The following is a 15,016-nucleotide window of genomic DNA, read 5'->3' as shown; positions in this document are numbered from 1 at the left end:
TCTTCAAGTAATACAGCCCTGAAGAAAGAAAGGGGGTCTTGTTTACTTTTATCTCCAGAAGATAATGATAAAATTCATCAAGTGAGACCTTCCTCTTTTTGGACATCAGGTGCTCCTCTCCAGTCACCCAAAGTATTTATTAAATACTTACTGACTAAATACTGACGCCCCCTTGACAACGTCAGAATGACGAAATGCGTTGGGAGGAGCTAGTCTAGCGTCACCACGTCACACCCGGAAGTACGAGGTCGGCCATCTTTTCGGTAGTACTGGGAAGATCCATTGCCGAAAGCCTCCGGTTCTCCACAGCGCATATGTGTTTATTCTTATCCTTTGTGGGTGAGTGCATACTCTATTGTGTTCTGTCAATAAACTGTTATTGAGGTAATACACTATGGGCTTGTCCCGTTTGTTTATTATCCCCCACTCCATGTAAGATATCCTGGGTGAGATATATGCTATCAAGATCCTGAGGGGAGCCTGTGCAGGTCTCTTCAAGTGGTTTGGAGGTCCTTGGAGCAGTTGCATTTGGGAGATAGGCTGCAGTAGTCCTAAACTACTTGATGCACTTATCCCACCGCTTTCTGGTAAGAGGGAGTACTTGGTGGTCAGGACCTCACGCTGTTTGATATCATCTTAATCACCTGGGTGGATAACCTTTGCAGTGTATTTATCTGGACTGTCTACTATTTTCACTACAGGCTTCATTGGCTGAGTAGATAACCTTTGCAGTATATTTGTCTGGACTTTATATAACTTCCAATATAGGGTATACTGGCTTATGACCAAGTTTTACACATACAGTTTATTGAGTACGTGGACTGTTTTTATATATGTGTATTTTGGTAATTTCATTCCAGCTATATTTAACAGCACACCCAAGCCATTGGTTTATGTGTGTAAAAGTTTATGTGCTATAGCGCAACTCCCCTTTCTCTCATCCATACCTAAACCTACCAGTGTTTGGAGTTTGCTGCTTTAGTCCTATAGGGGCGCGGGTTACATTTTCTTTTATATTTATTAAAGTGTCACTAACCAATGTCTTTACTCGATCTTATCCAGGGAAAAAAGTTACAATGATATGAGGACTAGAATAAAGATTATTGAAGAATATAGGAAAATAATTTGGAGTAGAGGGTTTCCATGTAGAAGCGGTAGCTTATAATTGGTACTAAGAAAAACAGGAGGGGTGGAAAAGGGAGGGAAAGTTCCACCTTTCTCCACCATGATCAAAACAACAAAGAACTGCATTGAAGAGGATGCCATAAATTAAAATTCTGCTGAGTACAGAACGGAATACGGAATACAGTCCAGGTAATCCAAGTAGTTGTATGCTGGTCCAGCCTATCATCTTCTGCTGCTAAGAGCTGTTCCAAGTCCATAATAGAATCCAACTCTAACACCCCTTCTGTTCAGAAACAATTTATTTAAACAGTGTATGTACTCTATAATATAAAATGTAATACCAAGCAGGGTAAAGAGATTTAAATGTGCTGTTTTGCCTGCCCATGGCAGGCCTTGCAATCCTAATTTGTTTGCTTTCTTCATCTCAAGTGCAATATTCTTCTGAAACCAGTTCTCAGTATATATTAGGTTCACTTTCCACAGAAGGCTGAACAGTAATTTCATCTGTTGCTATAAGAAAGAAATAGGGAAAATGTAAATGTGTAAGTTGTTGACACTGTATAACAAGCACTACCATTTTTTTTTCTGGGGTACACAATGATAGCATAATTTATTACTAGTGATATCTCATATTGCATACTATTATTAGTGGCAAAATAACAAATATCATGTGATGGCACTGCATCCCATATCAAAGAAGAAAAATATTCCAGGAGCTATTTAAAAAAAAGTATTTCTACCTTTTAATTTTAAAGTGACCCTGTCAGTACAGGGTCACTTGTAACGAAAAACATATCTATAATTGAAAAGAGGCTCTATGAATACTTAAATCTCCAGCAGCCCATTTCTTGAAATGCCTTTTCGTTGGTTCTTGACTAGTGTTGAGCGAACACGGACTGTATTATTCGTGTTCGTACCGAATAATTGGATTTTTTGTACCCGAACACGGACACGGACACTTTACTGTATGTTCGGGTAAAAATCCGTGTTCGGTCGTTTTATTTCCGGGTTTTGCATGCTTTGGCGCTCTTTTCATGGCGGGCTTTCAACAGCCAATCAACAATCGTTTAACTGGTGTGCCTTAAGCCATCCCAGCCATGCCTGCAAATGTCTCAGTAGCTGTGATTGGCCGTCTGAAGCATGTGACCAAGTCTTTATAAGTTCGAGGCAGCCGCAGCGGCGTCATTATGCTGCTTAGATTCAGGGACAGAGCACACATCAACGTGCTGGCTGCTGATTAGGGAAAGATAGGCAGGAAAAAACCATTTGTGTCCGGATAGAATTGAGGGACAGGTCGGAGTGTTTAGGCAGGGCGAGTTGTAGGCATTTTAGGGATAGAGTCTGCTGAATTATAGGGTCAGTGTCTTCTACAAACTACAATCGATATTGCTGTGTGGGGGGTGGGGTCTGCACTCAATCCTGATCTACGATCTCTTCTCAATCCTGTTAGGGACAGAGTCTGCTGAATTTTAGGGAAACTGTGTTCTACAAACTACAATCGATATTGCTGTGTGGTGTGGGATTGGAGATAGGCAGGTGTCAGTGATCCACATCCATTTTTCTGTGTGTGAGCTGCAGTGAACACAATCTTTTTGGGCTGCAGTGAACACAATCTTTTTGGGCTGCAGTGAACACAATCTTTTTGGGCTGCAGTGAACACAATCTTTTTGGGGTGCAGTGAACAAAATCTTTTTGGGGTGCAGTGAACACAATCCTTTTTGGTGTGCAGTGAACACAATCTTTGTGGGGTGCAGTGAACAAAATCCTTTGTGGGGTGCAGTGAACACAATCTTTTTGGGGTGCAGTGAACAAAATCCTTTTTGGGGTGCAGTGAACAACATCCTTTTTGGGGTGCAGTGAACACAATCTTTTTGGGGTGCAGTGAACAAAATCCTTTGTGGGGTGCAGTGAACACAATCTTTTTGGGGTGCAGTGAACACAATCTTTTTGGGGTGGAGTGAACAACATCCTTTTTGGGGTGCAGTGAACAAAATCCTTTTTGGGGTGCAGTGAACAAAATCATTTTTGGGGTGCAGTGAACACAATCTTTTTGGGGTGCAGTGAACACAATCTTTGTGGGGTGCAGTGAACACAATCTTTTTGGGGTGGAGTGAACAACATCCTTTTTGGGGTGCAGTGAACAACATCCTTTTTGGGGTGCAGTGAACACAATCTTTTTGGGGTGCAGTGAACACAATCTTTGTGGGGTACAGTGAACAGAATCTTTGTGGGGTGCAGTGAACACAATCTTTGGGGGGTACAGTGAACACAATCTTTGTGAGGTGCAGTGAACACAATCTTTGTGGGGTGCAGTGAACACAATCATTGTGGGGTGCAGTGAACTCAATCTTTGTGGGGTACAGTGAACACAATCTCATACTTCTGAAGGTTTGAGGGTGCTGCCTGTTCCATACTCCCCCTACTCCTCATCTAGCCTTTTAGGGGTACAAACAATAGTAATTGGGGCCTAGTGTGGTTGTGTACGTGTGATATACATACACTTTTTTGGGATCATATTTTCTATTCCGCTATTTAATCAAAAACCTTTGGGGATCAGTTAAATTGGGGGATAGTCTGTGTTGGTACGTGTGAGAGAGATCCACCTTTCCAAGTTGTTGGGGTTCATCTCATACTTCTGAAGGTTTGAGGGTGCTGCCTGTTCCATACTCCCCCTACTCCTAGCCTTTTAGGGGTACAAACAATAGTAATTGGGGCCTAGTGTGGTTGTGTACGTGTGATATACATACACTTTTTTGGGATCATATTTTCTATTCCGCTATTTAATCAAAAACCTTTGGGGATCAGTTAAATTGGGGGATAGTCTGTGTTGGTACGTGTGAGAGAGATCCACCTTTCCAAGTTGTTGGGGTTCATCTCATACTTCTGAAGGTTTGAGGGTGCTGCCTGTTCCATACTCCCCCTACTCCTAGCCTTTTAGGGGTACAAACAATAGTAATTGGGGCCTAGTGTGGTTGTGTACGTGTGATATACATACACTTTTTTGGGATCATATTTTCTATTCCGCTATTTAATCAAAAACCTTTGGGGATCAGTTAAATTGGGGGATAGTCTGTGTTGGTACGTGTGAGAGAGATCCACCTTTCCAAGTTGTTGGGGTTCATCTCATACTTCTGAAGGTTTGAGGGTGCTGCCTGTTCCATACTCCCCCTACTCCTAGCCTTTTAGGGGTACAAACAATAGTAATTGGGGCCTAGTGTGGTTGTGTACGTGTGATATACATACACTTTTTTGGGATCATATTTTCTATTCCGCTATTTAATCAAAAACCTTTGGGGATCAGTTAAATTGGGGGATAGTCTGTGTTGGTACGTGTGAGAGAGATCCACCTTTCCAAGTTGTTGGGGTTCATCTCATACTTCTGAAGGTTTGAGGGTGCTGCCTGTTCCATACTCCCCCTACTCCTAGCCTTTTAGGGGTACAAACAATAGTAATTGGGGCCTAGTGTGGTTGTGTACGTGTGATATACATACACTTTTTTGGGATCATATTTTCTATTCCGCTATTTAATCAAAAACCTTTGGGGATCAGTTAAATTGGGGGATAGTCTGTGTTGGTACGTGTGAGAGAGATCCACCTTTCCAAGTTGTTGGGGTTCATCTCATACTTCTGAAGGTTTGAGGGTGCTGCCTGTTCCATACTCCCCCTACTCCTAGCCTTTTAGGGGTACAAACAATAGTAATTGGGGCCTAGTGTGGTTGTGTACGTGTGATATACATACACTTTTTTGGGATCATATTTTCTATTCCGCTATTTAATCAAAAACCTCTGGGGATCAGTTAAATTGGGGGATAGTCTGTGTTGGTACGTGTGAGAGAGATCCACCTTTCCAAGTTGTTGGGGTTCATCTCATACTTCTGAAGGTTTGAGGGTGCTGCCTGTTCCATACTCCCCCTACTCCTAGCCTTTTAGGGGTACAAACAATAGTAATTGGGGCCTAGTGTGGTTGTGTACGTGTGATATACATACACTTTTTTGGGATCATATTTTCTATTCCGCTATTTAATCAAAAACCTTTGGGGATCAGTTAAATTGGGGGATAGTCTGTGTTGGTACGTGTGAGAGAGATCCACCTTTCCAAGTTGTTGGGGTTCATCTCATACTTCTGAAGGTTTGAGGGTGCTGCCTGTTCCATACTCCCCCTACTCCTCATCTAGCCTTTTAGGGGTACAAACAATAGTAATTGGGGCCTAGTGTGGTTGTGTACGTGCGAGATACATACACTTTTTTTGATCATATTTCCTATTCCGCTATTCAATAAAAACCTTTGAGGATCAATTGAATTGCGGGATAGTCTGTGTCGGTACGTGTGAGAGAGATCCACCTTTCCAAGTTGTTGGGGTTCATCTCATACTTCTGAAGGTTTGAGGGTGCTGCCTGTTCCATACTCCCCCTACTCCTCATCTAGCCTTTTAGGGGTACAAACAATAGTAATTGGGGCCTAGTGTGGTTGTGTACGTGTGATATACATACACTTTTTTTGGATCATATTTTCTATTCCGCTATTTAATCAAAAACCTTTGGGGATCAGTTAAATTGGGGGATAGTCTGTGTTGGTACGTGTGAGAGAGATCCACCTTTCCAAGTTGTTGGGGTTCATCTCATACTTCTGAAGGTTTGAGGGTGCTGCCTGTTCCATACTCCCCCTACTCCTCATCTAGCCTTTTAGGGGTACAAACAATAGTAATTGGGGCCTAGTGTGGTTGTGTACGTGCGAGATACATACACTTTTTTTGATCATATTTCCTATTCCGCTATTCAATAAAAACCTTTGAGGATCAATTGAATTGCGGGATAGTCTGTGTCGGTACGTGTGAGAGAGATCCACCTTTCCAAATTGTTGGGGTTCATCTCATACTTCTGAAGGTTTGAGGGTGCTGCCTGTTCCATACCCCCCCTACTCCTCATCTAGCCTTTTAGGGGTACAAACAATAGTAATTGGGGCCTAGTGTGGTTGTGTACGTGCGAGATACATACACTTTTTTTGATCATATTTCCTATTCCGCTATTCAATAAAAACCTTTGAGGATCAATTGAATTGCGGGATAGTCTGTGTCGGTACGTGTGAGAGAGATCCACCTTTCCAAGTTGTTGGGGTTCATCTCATACTTCTGAAGGTTTGAGGGTGCTGCCTGTTCCATACCCCCCCTACTCCTCATCTAGCCTTTTAGGGGTACAAACAATAGTAATTGGGGCCTAGTGTGGTTGTGTACGTGCGAGATACATACACTTTTTTTGATCATATTTCCTATTCCGCTATTCAATAAAAACCTTTGAGGATCAATTGAATTGCGGGATAGTCTGTGTCGGTACGTGTGAGAGAGATCCACCTTTCCAAGTTGTTGGGGTTCATCTCATACTTCTGAAGGTTTGAGGGTGCTGCCTGTTCCATACTCCCCCTACTCCTCATCTAGCCTTTTAGGGGTACAAACAATAGTAATTGGGGCCTAGTGTGGTTGTGTACGTGTGATATACATACACTTTTTTTGGATCATATTTTCTATTCCGCTATTTAATCAAAAACCTTTGGGGATCAGTTAAATTGGGGGATAGTCTGTGTTGGTACGTGTGAGAGAGATCCACCTTTCCAAGTTGTTGGGGTTCATCTCATACTTCTGAAGGTTTGAGGGTGCTGCCTGTTCCATACTCCCCCTACTCCTAGCCTTTTAGGGGTACAAACAATAGTAATTGGGGCCTAGTGTGGTTGTGTACGTGTGATATACATACACTTTTTTGGGATCATATTTTCTATTCCGCTATTTAATCAAAAACCTTTGGGGATCAGTTAAATTGGGGGATAGTCTGTGTTGGTACGTGTGAGAGAGATCCACCTTTCCAAGTTGTTGGGGTTCATCTCATACTTCTGAAGGTTTGAGGGTGCTGCCTGTTCCATACTCCCCCTACTCCTAGCCTTTTAGGGGTACAAACAATAGTAATTGGGGCCTAGTGTGGTTGTGTACGTGTGATATACATACACTTTTTTGGGATCATATTTTCTATTCCGCTATTTAATCAAAAACCTTTGGGGATCAGTTAAATTGGGGGATAGTCTGTGTTGGTACGTGTGAGAGAGATCCACCTTTCCAAGTTGTTGGGGTTCATCTCATACTTCTGAAGGTTTGAGGGTGCTGCCTGTTCCATACTCCCCCTACTCCTAGCCTTTTAGGGGTACAAACAATAGTAATTGGGGCCTAGTGTGGTTGTGTACGTGTGATATACATACACTTTTTTTGGATCATATTTTCTATTCCGCTATTTAATCAAAAACCTTTGGGGATCAGTTAAATTGGGGGATAGTCTGTGTTGGTACGTGTGAGAGAGATCCACCTTTCCAAGTTGTTGGGGTTCATCTCATACTTCTGAAGGTTTGAGGGTGCTGCCTGTTCCATACTCCCCCTACTCCTAGCCTTTTAGGGGTACAAACAATAGTAATTGGGGCCTAGTGTGGTTGTGTACGTGTGATATACATACACTTTTTTGGGATCATATTTTCTATTCCGCTATTTAATCAAAAACCTTTGGGGATCAGTTAAATTGGGGGATAGTCTGTGTTGGTACGTGTGAGAGAGATCCACCTTTCCAAGTTGTTGGGGTTCATCTCATACTTCTGAAGGTTTGAGGGTGCTGCCTGTTCCATACTCCCCCTACTCCTAGCCTTTTAGGGGTACAAACAATAGTAATTGGGGCCTAGTGTGGTTGTGTACGTGTGATATACATACACTTTTTTGGGATCATATTTTCTATTCCGCTATTTAATCAAAAACCTCTGGGGATCAGTTAAATTGGGGGATAGTCTGTGTTGGTACGTGTGAGAGAGATCCACCTTTCCAAGTTGTTGGGGTTCATCTCATACTTCTGAAGGTTTGAGGGTGCTGCCTGTTCCATACTCCCCCTACTCCTAGCCTTTTAGGGGTACAAACAATAGTAATTGGGGCCTAGTGTGGTTGTGTACGTGTGATATACATACACTTTTTTGGGATCATATTTTCTATTCCGCTATTTAATCAAAAACCTTTGGGGATCAGTTAAATTGGGGGATAGTCTGTGTTGGTACGTGTGAGAGAGATCCACCTTTCCAAGTTGTTGGGGTTCATCTCATACTTCTGAAGGTTTGAGGGTGCTGCCTGTTCCATACTCCCCCTACTCCTCATCTAGCCTTTTAGGGGTACAAACAATAGTAATTGGGGCCTAGTGTGGTTGTGTACGTGCGAGATACATACACTTTTTTTGATCATATTTCCTATTCCGCTATTCAATAAAAACCTTTGAGGATCAATTGAATTGCGGGATAGTCTGTGTCGGTACGTGTGAGAGAGATCCACCTTTCCAAGTTGTTGGGGTTCATCTCATACTTCTGAAGGTTTGAGGGTGCTGCCTGTTCCATACTCCCCCTACTCCTCATCTAGCCTTTTAGGGGTACAAACAATAGTAATTGGGGCCTAGTGTGGTTGTGTACGTGTGATATACATACACTTTTTTTGGATCATATTTTCTATTCCGCTATTTAATCAAAAACCTTTGGGGATCAGTTAAATTGGGGGATAGTCTGTGTTGGTACGTGTGAGAGAGATCCACCTTTCCAAGTTGTTGGGGTTCATCTCATACTTCTGAAGGTTTGAGGGTGCTGCCTGTTCCATACTCCCCCTACTCCTCATCTAGCCTTTTAGGGGTACAAACAATAGTAATTGGGGCCTAGTGTGGTTGTGTACGTGCGAGATACATACACTTTTTTTGATCATATTTCCTATTCCGCTATTCAATAAAAACCTTTGAGGATCAATTGAATTGCGGGATAGTCTGTGTCGGTACGTGTGAGAGAGATCCACCTTTCCAAGTTGTTGGGGTTCATCTCATACTTCTGAAGGTTTGAGGGTGCTGCCTGTTCCATACCCCCCCTACTCCTCATCTAGCCTTTTAGGGGTACAAACAATAGTAATTGGGGCCTAGTGTGGTTGTGTACGTGCGAGATACATACACTTTTTTTGATCATATTTCCTATTCCGCTATTCAATAAAAACCTTTGAGGATCAATTGAATTGCGGGATAGTCTGTGTCGGTACGTGTGAGAGAGATCCACCTTTCCAAGTTGTTGGGGTTCATCTCATACTTCTGAAGGTTTGAGGGTGCTGCCTGTTCCATACCCCCCCTACTCCTCATCTAGCCTTTTAGGGGTACAAACAATAGTAATTGGGGCCTAGTGTGGTTGTGTACGTGCGAGATACATACACTTTTTTTGATCATATTTCCTATTCCGCTATTCAATAAAAACCTTTGAGGATCAATTGAATTGCGGGATAGTCTGTGTCGGTACGTGTGAGAGAGATCCACCTTTCCAAGTTGTTGGGGTTCATCTCATACTTCTGAAGGTTTGAGGGTGCTGCCTGTTCCATACTCCCCCTACTCCTCATCTAGCCTTTTAGGGGTACAAACAATAGTAATTGGGGCCTAGTGTGGTTGTGTACGTGTGATATACATACACTTTTTTTGATCATATTTCCTATTCCGCTATTCAATAAAAACCTTTGAGGATCAATTGAATTGCGGGATAGTCTGTGTCGGTACGTGTGAGAGAGATCCACCTTTCCAAGTTGTTGGGGTTCATCTCATACTTCTGAAGGTTTGAGGGTGCTGCCTGTTCCATACCCCCCCTACTCCTCATCTAGCCTTTTAGGGGTACAAACAATAGTAATTGGGGCCTAGTGTGGTTGTGTACGTGCGAGATACATACACTTTTTTTGATCATATTTCCTATTCCGCTATTCAATAAAAACCTTTGAGGATCAATTGAATTGCGGGATAGTCTGTGTCGGTACGTGTGAGAGAGATCCACCTTTCCAAGTTGTTGGGGTTCATCTCATACTTCTGAAGGTTTGAGGGTGCTGCCTGTTCCATACTCCCCCTACTCCTCATCTAGCCTTTTAGGGGTACAAACAATAGTAATTGGGGCCTAGTGTGGTTGTGTACGTGTGATATACATACACTTTTTTTGGATCATATTTTCTATTCCGCTATTCAATAAAAACCTTTCTAGGGCAAGATCTTAAATTACAGAAATATGAGGAGACCGTCAAATAAGGGCCGTGGCCTGGGTCGTGGTGCTGCTGGTAGAGCTCCTGTTGCAAGGAGAGGACATGGTCGATCTGTGCCAGCTACACGCACAAGTGAAACACCTTCCTCAAGTGTGAGTAGGCGACAGAACCTGCATCAGTATTTGGTAGGGCATCAAACGCCCCTAGAAGTGATGAGGCCAGAACAAGTTGAGGCGATAGTAGATTGGTTTGCTGCTGACAGTGCCTCCAGTTCCTTCACATTGTCTCCCACCCAGTCTACTGCAGAAAGGTCAGAGTTGGCACCTGCAGCCAATGTCCAACCGTCTTTCACCTCACCCCCTTGCAAATCAGGCCAGCAGTCTGAGCCCCAAGCCATACAGCAGTCTCTTATTCTTTTTGAGGACTCTGTCAGCAGGGTTTCCCAGGGCCATCCACCTAGCCCTGCCCCAGAAGTGGAAGAGATTGAGTGCAGCGATGCCCAACCACTTATTTCTCAAGATGAGTACATGCAAGGATCATCGCAGCACGTCTCCGATGATGACGAAACGCAGGTGCCAACTGCTGCGGCGTTCAGCATTGTGGAGACCGACAAGGAGGGCAGGGGTGAAGACTGGGTGGAAGATGATGTGGAGGACGATGAGGTCCTCGACCCCACATGGAATGAACGTCATGCAGGTGACCTGAGTAGTTTGGAGGAAGAGGCGGTGGTCGCACAGAGCCACCAGCACAGCAGAAGAGGGAGCAGGGTGCAGAAGCGGAGCGGCCGTGCCCTAGACACTACGCCCGCTACTGCCCAACGCAGCAAGGGAACGAGCGCACCAAAGTCAGCTCAAAGGAGTTCTCTAGCGTGGAAGTTCTTTAGAAAATGTGCTGATGACAGGACACGAGTGGTTTGCACCCTGTGCAATCAGAGCTTGAAGCGAGGCATGAACCTTCTCAACCTGAGCACAACCTGCATGATCAGGCATCTAAGTGCAAAGCACGAGCTGCAGTGGAGTACACACCTTCAAAACCAAGAAACGTCTCTGGCTCATCCTGCTTCCTCTTCTGCTGCAGTCTCGGCCGCTCCAGCCACATCTGTAGTGATACCGGCACCTGCCACCCCGCAAACAGACGATCTGTCAGCAACACCACCACCTGGGTCACCAACAACCATCTCCACAATGTCCCGTGGAAGCGTTCAGCTTTCCATCTCCCAAACACTTGAGAGGAAGAGGAAGTACCCCCCTACCCACCCGCGATCCCTGGCCCTGAATGCCAGCATTTCAAAATTATTGGCCTTTGAAATGCTGTCATTCCGTCTGGTGGAGACGCACAGTTTTAAAAACCTTATGTCGGTGGCTGTCCCACAGTACGTCGTGCCCAGCCGCCACTACTTTTCCAGGCAAGCCATCCCTTCCCTGCACAACCAAGTGGGGGAAAATATCAGGTGTGCACTGCGCAACGCCATCTGTGCCAAGGTCCACCTAACTACGGATACGTGGACCAGTAAGCACGGTCAGGGGCGTTATATCTCCCTAACGGCACACTGGGTAAATGCAGTGGCGGATGGGCCTGAGGCGGATAGCAATTTGGCGCATGTCCTTCCACCACCGAGGATTGCAGGGCGCTTCAGTTTGCCTCCTGTTCGTAACTCCTCCTACTCCGCTTCCTCATCCTCTACCGCCTCCTCATCCGGACAGCGTAACACCTTCACCACCAACTTCAGCACGGCCAGGGGTAAACGACAGCAGGCAGTTTTACAACTTGCCTGTTTGGGGGACAAACCACACACCGCGCAGGAGTTGTGGAGGAGCATGGAACAGCAGACAAATGAGTGGTTGCTGCCAGCGAGCCTCAAGCCCGGCCTGGTGGTGTGTGATAACGGGCGAAATCTCATAGCAGCTCTGGGTCTAGCCGGTTTGACGCACATCCCTTGCCTGGCGCATGTGCTGAATTTGGTGGTGCAGAGGTTCCTTAAAAACTACCCCGATATGTCAGAGCTGCTGCAGAAAGTGCGGGCCGTTTGTGCGCACTTTCGGCGTTCTCACCCTGCTGCTGCTCGCCTGGCAGCGCTGCAGCGTAACTTCGGCCTTCCCGCTCACCGCCTCATATGTGACGTGCCCACAAGGTGGAACTCCACCTTGCACATGCTGGAAAGACTGTGCGAGCAGCAGCAGGCCATAGTGGAGTTTCAGCTGCAGCACGCACGCGTGAGTCGCTCTGCGGAACAGCACCACTTCACCACCAATAACTGGGCCTCCATGCGAGACCTGTGTGCCTTGTTGCGCTGTTTTGAGTACTCCACCAACATGGCCAGTGGCAATGACGCCGTTCTCAGCTTAACTATCCCACTTCTATGCCTCCTTGAAAAAACAATTCGGGCGATGATGGAAGAGGATGTGGCACAGGATGAGGAGGAGGAGGAGGATGAAGAGGTAACATTTCCAAGGCTTTCAGGGCAGTCATTCGCAAGGGGCTCCGAGGGTGGGTTCCTGCACACGCAAACGCCAGGGACGCAATTGTCCAGCAGGGGCACAGTTCTGGAGGATGAGGAGGATGAGGAGGAGGAGGAGCTGGAGGAGGAGATGGAACCATGTTCACAGCAGGGTGGCACCCAGGCCAGCTCATGGCCATCACTGGTGCGTGGCTGGGGGGATACAGAGGACACGGACGATACACCTCCCACAGAGGACAGCCTTTCGTCGCCTCTGGGCAGCCTGGCACACATGAGCGATTACATGCTGCAGTGTCTCCACAACGACCGCCGAGTTGCCCACATTCTAACTTGTGCTGATTACTGGGTGGCCACGCTGCTGGATCCCCGTTACAAGGACAACGTACCGTCCTTAATTCACTCACTGGAGCGCGATCGCAAGATGCGCGAGTACAAGCGCACGCTGGTAGACGCCATGCTGCTGGCATTCCCATCTGACAGCGGGGCCACAGTGGAAGCACAAGGCAGAGGAGGAGGAGGAGGAGGTCGCCAACGCAACCAGGGCACCGCCAGCACCTCAGAAGGCAGGGTTAGCATGGCCGAAATGTGGAAAAGCTTTGTCAGCACGCCACAACAAACAGCAGCACCAGCAGCTCAGATGGAACGTCTTAGCAGGAGGCAGCATTTTACCAACATGGTGGAGCAGTATGTGTGCACACGCCTACATGTAGTGAATGACGGGTCTGCCCCCTTCAACTTCTGGGTCTCCAAATTGGGCACATGGCCTGAGCTTGCCCTTTACGCCTTGGAGGTGCTGGCGTGCCCTGCAGCCAGTGTATTATCTGAACGGGTATTTAGCACGGCTGGGGGCGTTATAACAGACAAGCGCAGCCGCCTGTCCAGAGACAATGTGGACAAGCTCACGTTCATTAAAATGAACCAGGCATGGATCCCACGGGACTTTTCCGTACCTTATGCAGAATAGCAATGGATACCGACCTTACCCACCCATTGTTCCATTTTTGCTCTTTCTCACTCTTTTGGGGTGTACCCTCATTTAAAATTTTTGAAAAGAAGCAGTGTTGGCTACCTCGTCCTCCTCCTCAGGGCCAGATTAATGTAGGGGCTATTGGAGCTGCAGCTCCAGGCCCCTACCTTTTATATAGGCCCCGGGTTGGCCATATTCACTGTTACCGCTCTTCTGTCACTTGTAAACACAGAAGTCTGGCTTCTATGCTCGCTTCCCCAGGCAGCACCCTCAGAACCTCCCCACACAGCGTGAAGGCCGGACAAGGAGGGACAGTTGGCGATGCATGGATGTGTTTATGGGCTTCAGAGACAGCATCCCATGTTGAATTAGGCATGCATGGCTGCACCCTTCCTCCTCTGGGTGCATGGCAAGGCACGGCCCTTAAGGCCCTTCAAAATCCTCAGCACCAAGCCCATGATGCTGTTAATCCGGCCCTGGTCCTCCTCCACCGCCGCTTCCACCTACACCGCCCATAGGTGTGCGCAGCCTATTGCATTAAGGTGTGCACCCCAAAGTTGAAATACACATGCATGTGTTTGCCAGCAGGGAGAGTAATGTATCGGGGCCATGTACCTGTAGGCAAGGAGAAATAGAGCAGAGCAGGTCCCAGGGAGATCTTTCCCATCTCCTCACTGGCAATGCTATGTGCCCTAGGTGATTAGGGTGTGCCCAGGCACACCCAGCACACCCTGTGCGCACGCCTATGTCACCGCCACATCCACCACCACCTCAACCTCCCTCCTACTCCATATGGGCCTCGTCCTTCAGAGATGAAGAAGAACATTGTTTTATTTTTCTGTTTTTTTTTTTGTTGTTTTAAGTTATTTCCCTATCCACATTTGTTTGCAGAGCACTTGCCATGCTCTTAATTACGTTTTGCTGCCATTTGCAGCACTCTAGCCCTTTCCTTTGGTGTTTTAAAGCCATTTTAGTGCCTTAAAGTTCGGGTCCCCATTGACTTCAATGGGGTTCGGTGTCCGGGAAAAGTTCGGTAAAAGTCCGGGACACGGACCCGGACTTTTTTTTAAAGTTCGGCCGAACCCGTCGAACACGGACATCTAGGTGTTCGCTCAACCCTATTCTTGACAACTGCTGCATGTGTTTCACGCTTTTGAATGTGTGAAATATCTGCTCTCCTACCGCATGCCGTGGTTTCTACCTTCAGCTTGTACGTCACTACAGGATGTACAAGCCAGTGGGAGGCATCATTGCGTGTAATCATAAAGGTATATGATTTATCCAGCCAGTCAACTCCCTGCAGTGGTCAGGTAAAACCAAAGAGATGGCATTTTTAAAACTTTTTTCACTTGGTTAGTGAGAAAAAAAAAAGCGAAACAGTCTGAGCTTGGGGAGAATGAGGCTTGGATGCTTTATTCC

General features: G+C 46.1%; 1 protein-coding gene across 1 annotated transcript in view; it reads right to left on the bottom strand.

Moving 5' to 3' along the window:
- Positions 1-1,534: 1,534 nt before the first annotated feature.
- LOC309562078 (complement factor H-like) overlaps positions 1,535-15,016 on the bottom strand; it is a 194,258-nt gene continuing 180,776 nt past the window's right edge. Inside the window, exon 12 of the mRNA XM_082266195.1 lies at positions 1,535-1,635. Within this exon, the coding sequence (XP_082122321.1) occupies positions 1,580-1,635 (56 nt within the window). The 3' untranslated portion in view covers positions 1,535-1,579. The remainder of the gene's footprint in view (positions 1,636-15,016) is intronic.

Source organism: Pelophylax lessonae (genome assembly GCF_965119305.1).
Source record: "Pelophylax lessonae genome assembly, chromosome: 8".
Lineage (NCBI taxonomy): Eukaryota > Metazoa > Chordata > Amphibia > Anura > Ranidae > Pelophylax > Pelophylax lessonae.
The sequence above is the reverse complement of the archived record's forward strand: the minus strand, read 5'-3'. Positions and strand labels throughout refer to the sequence as shown.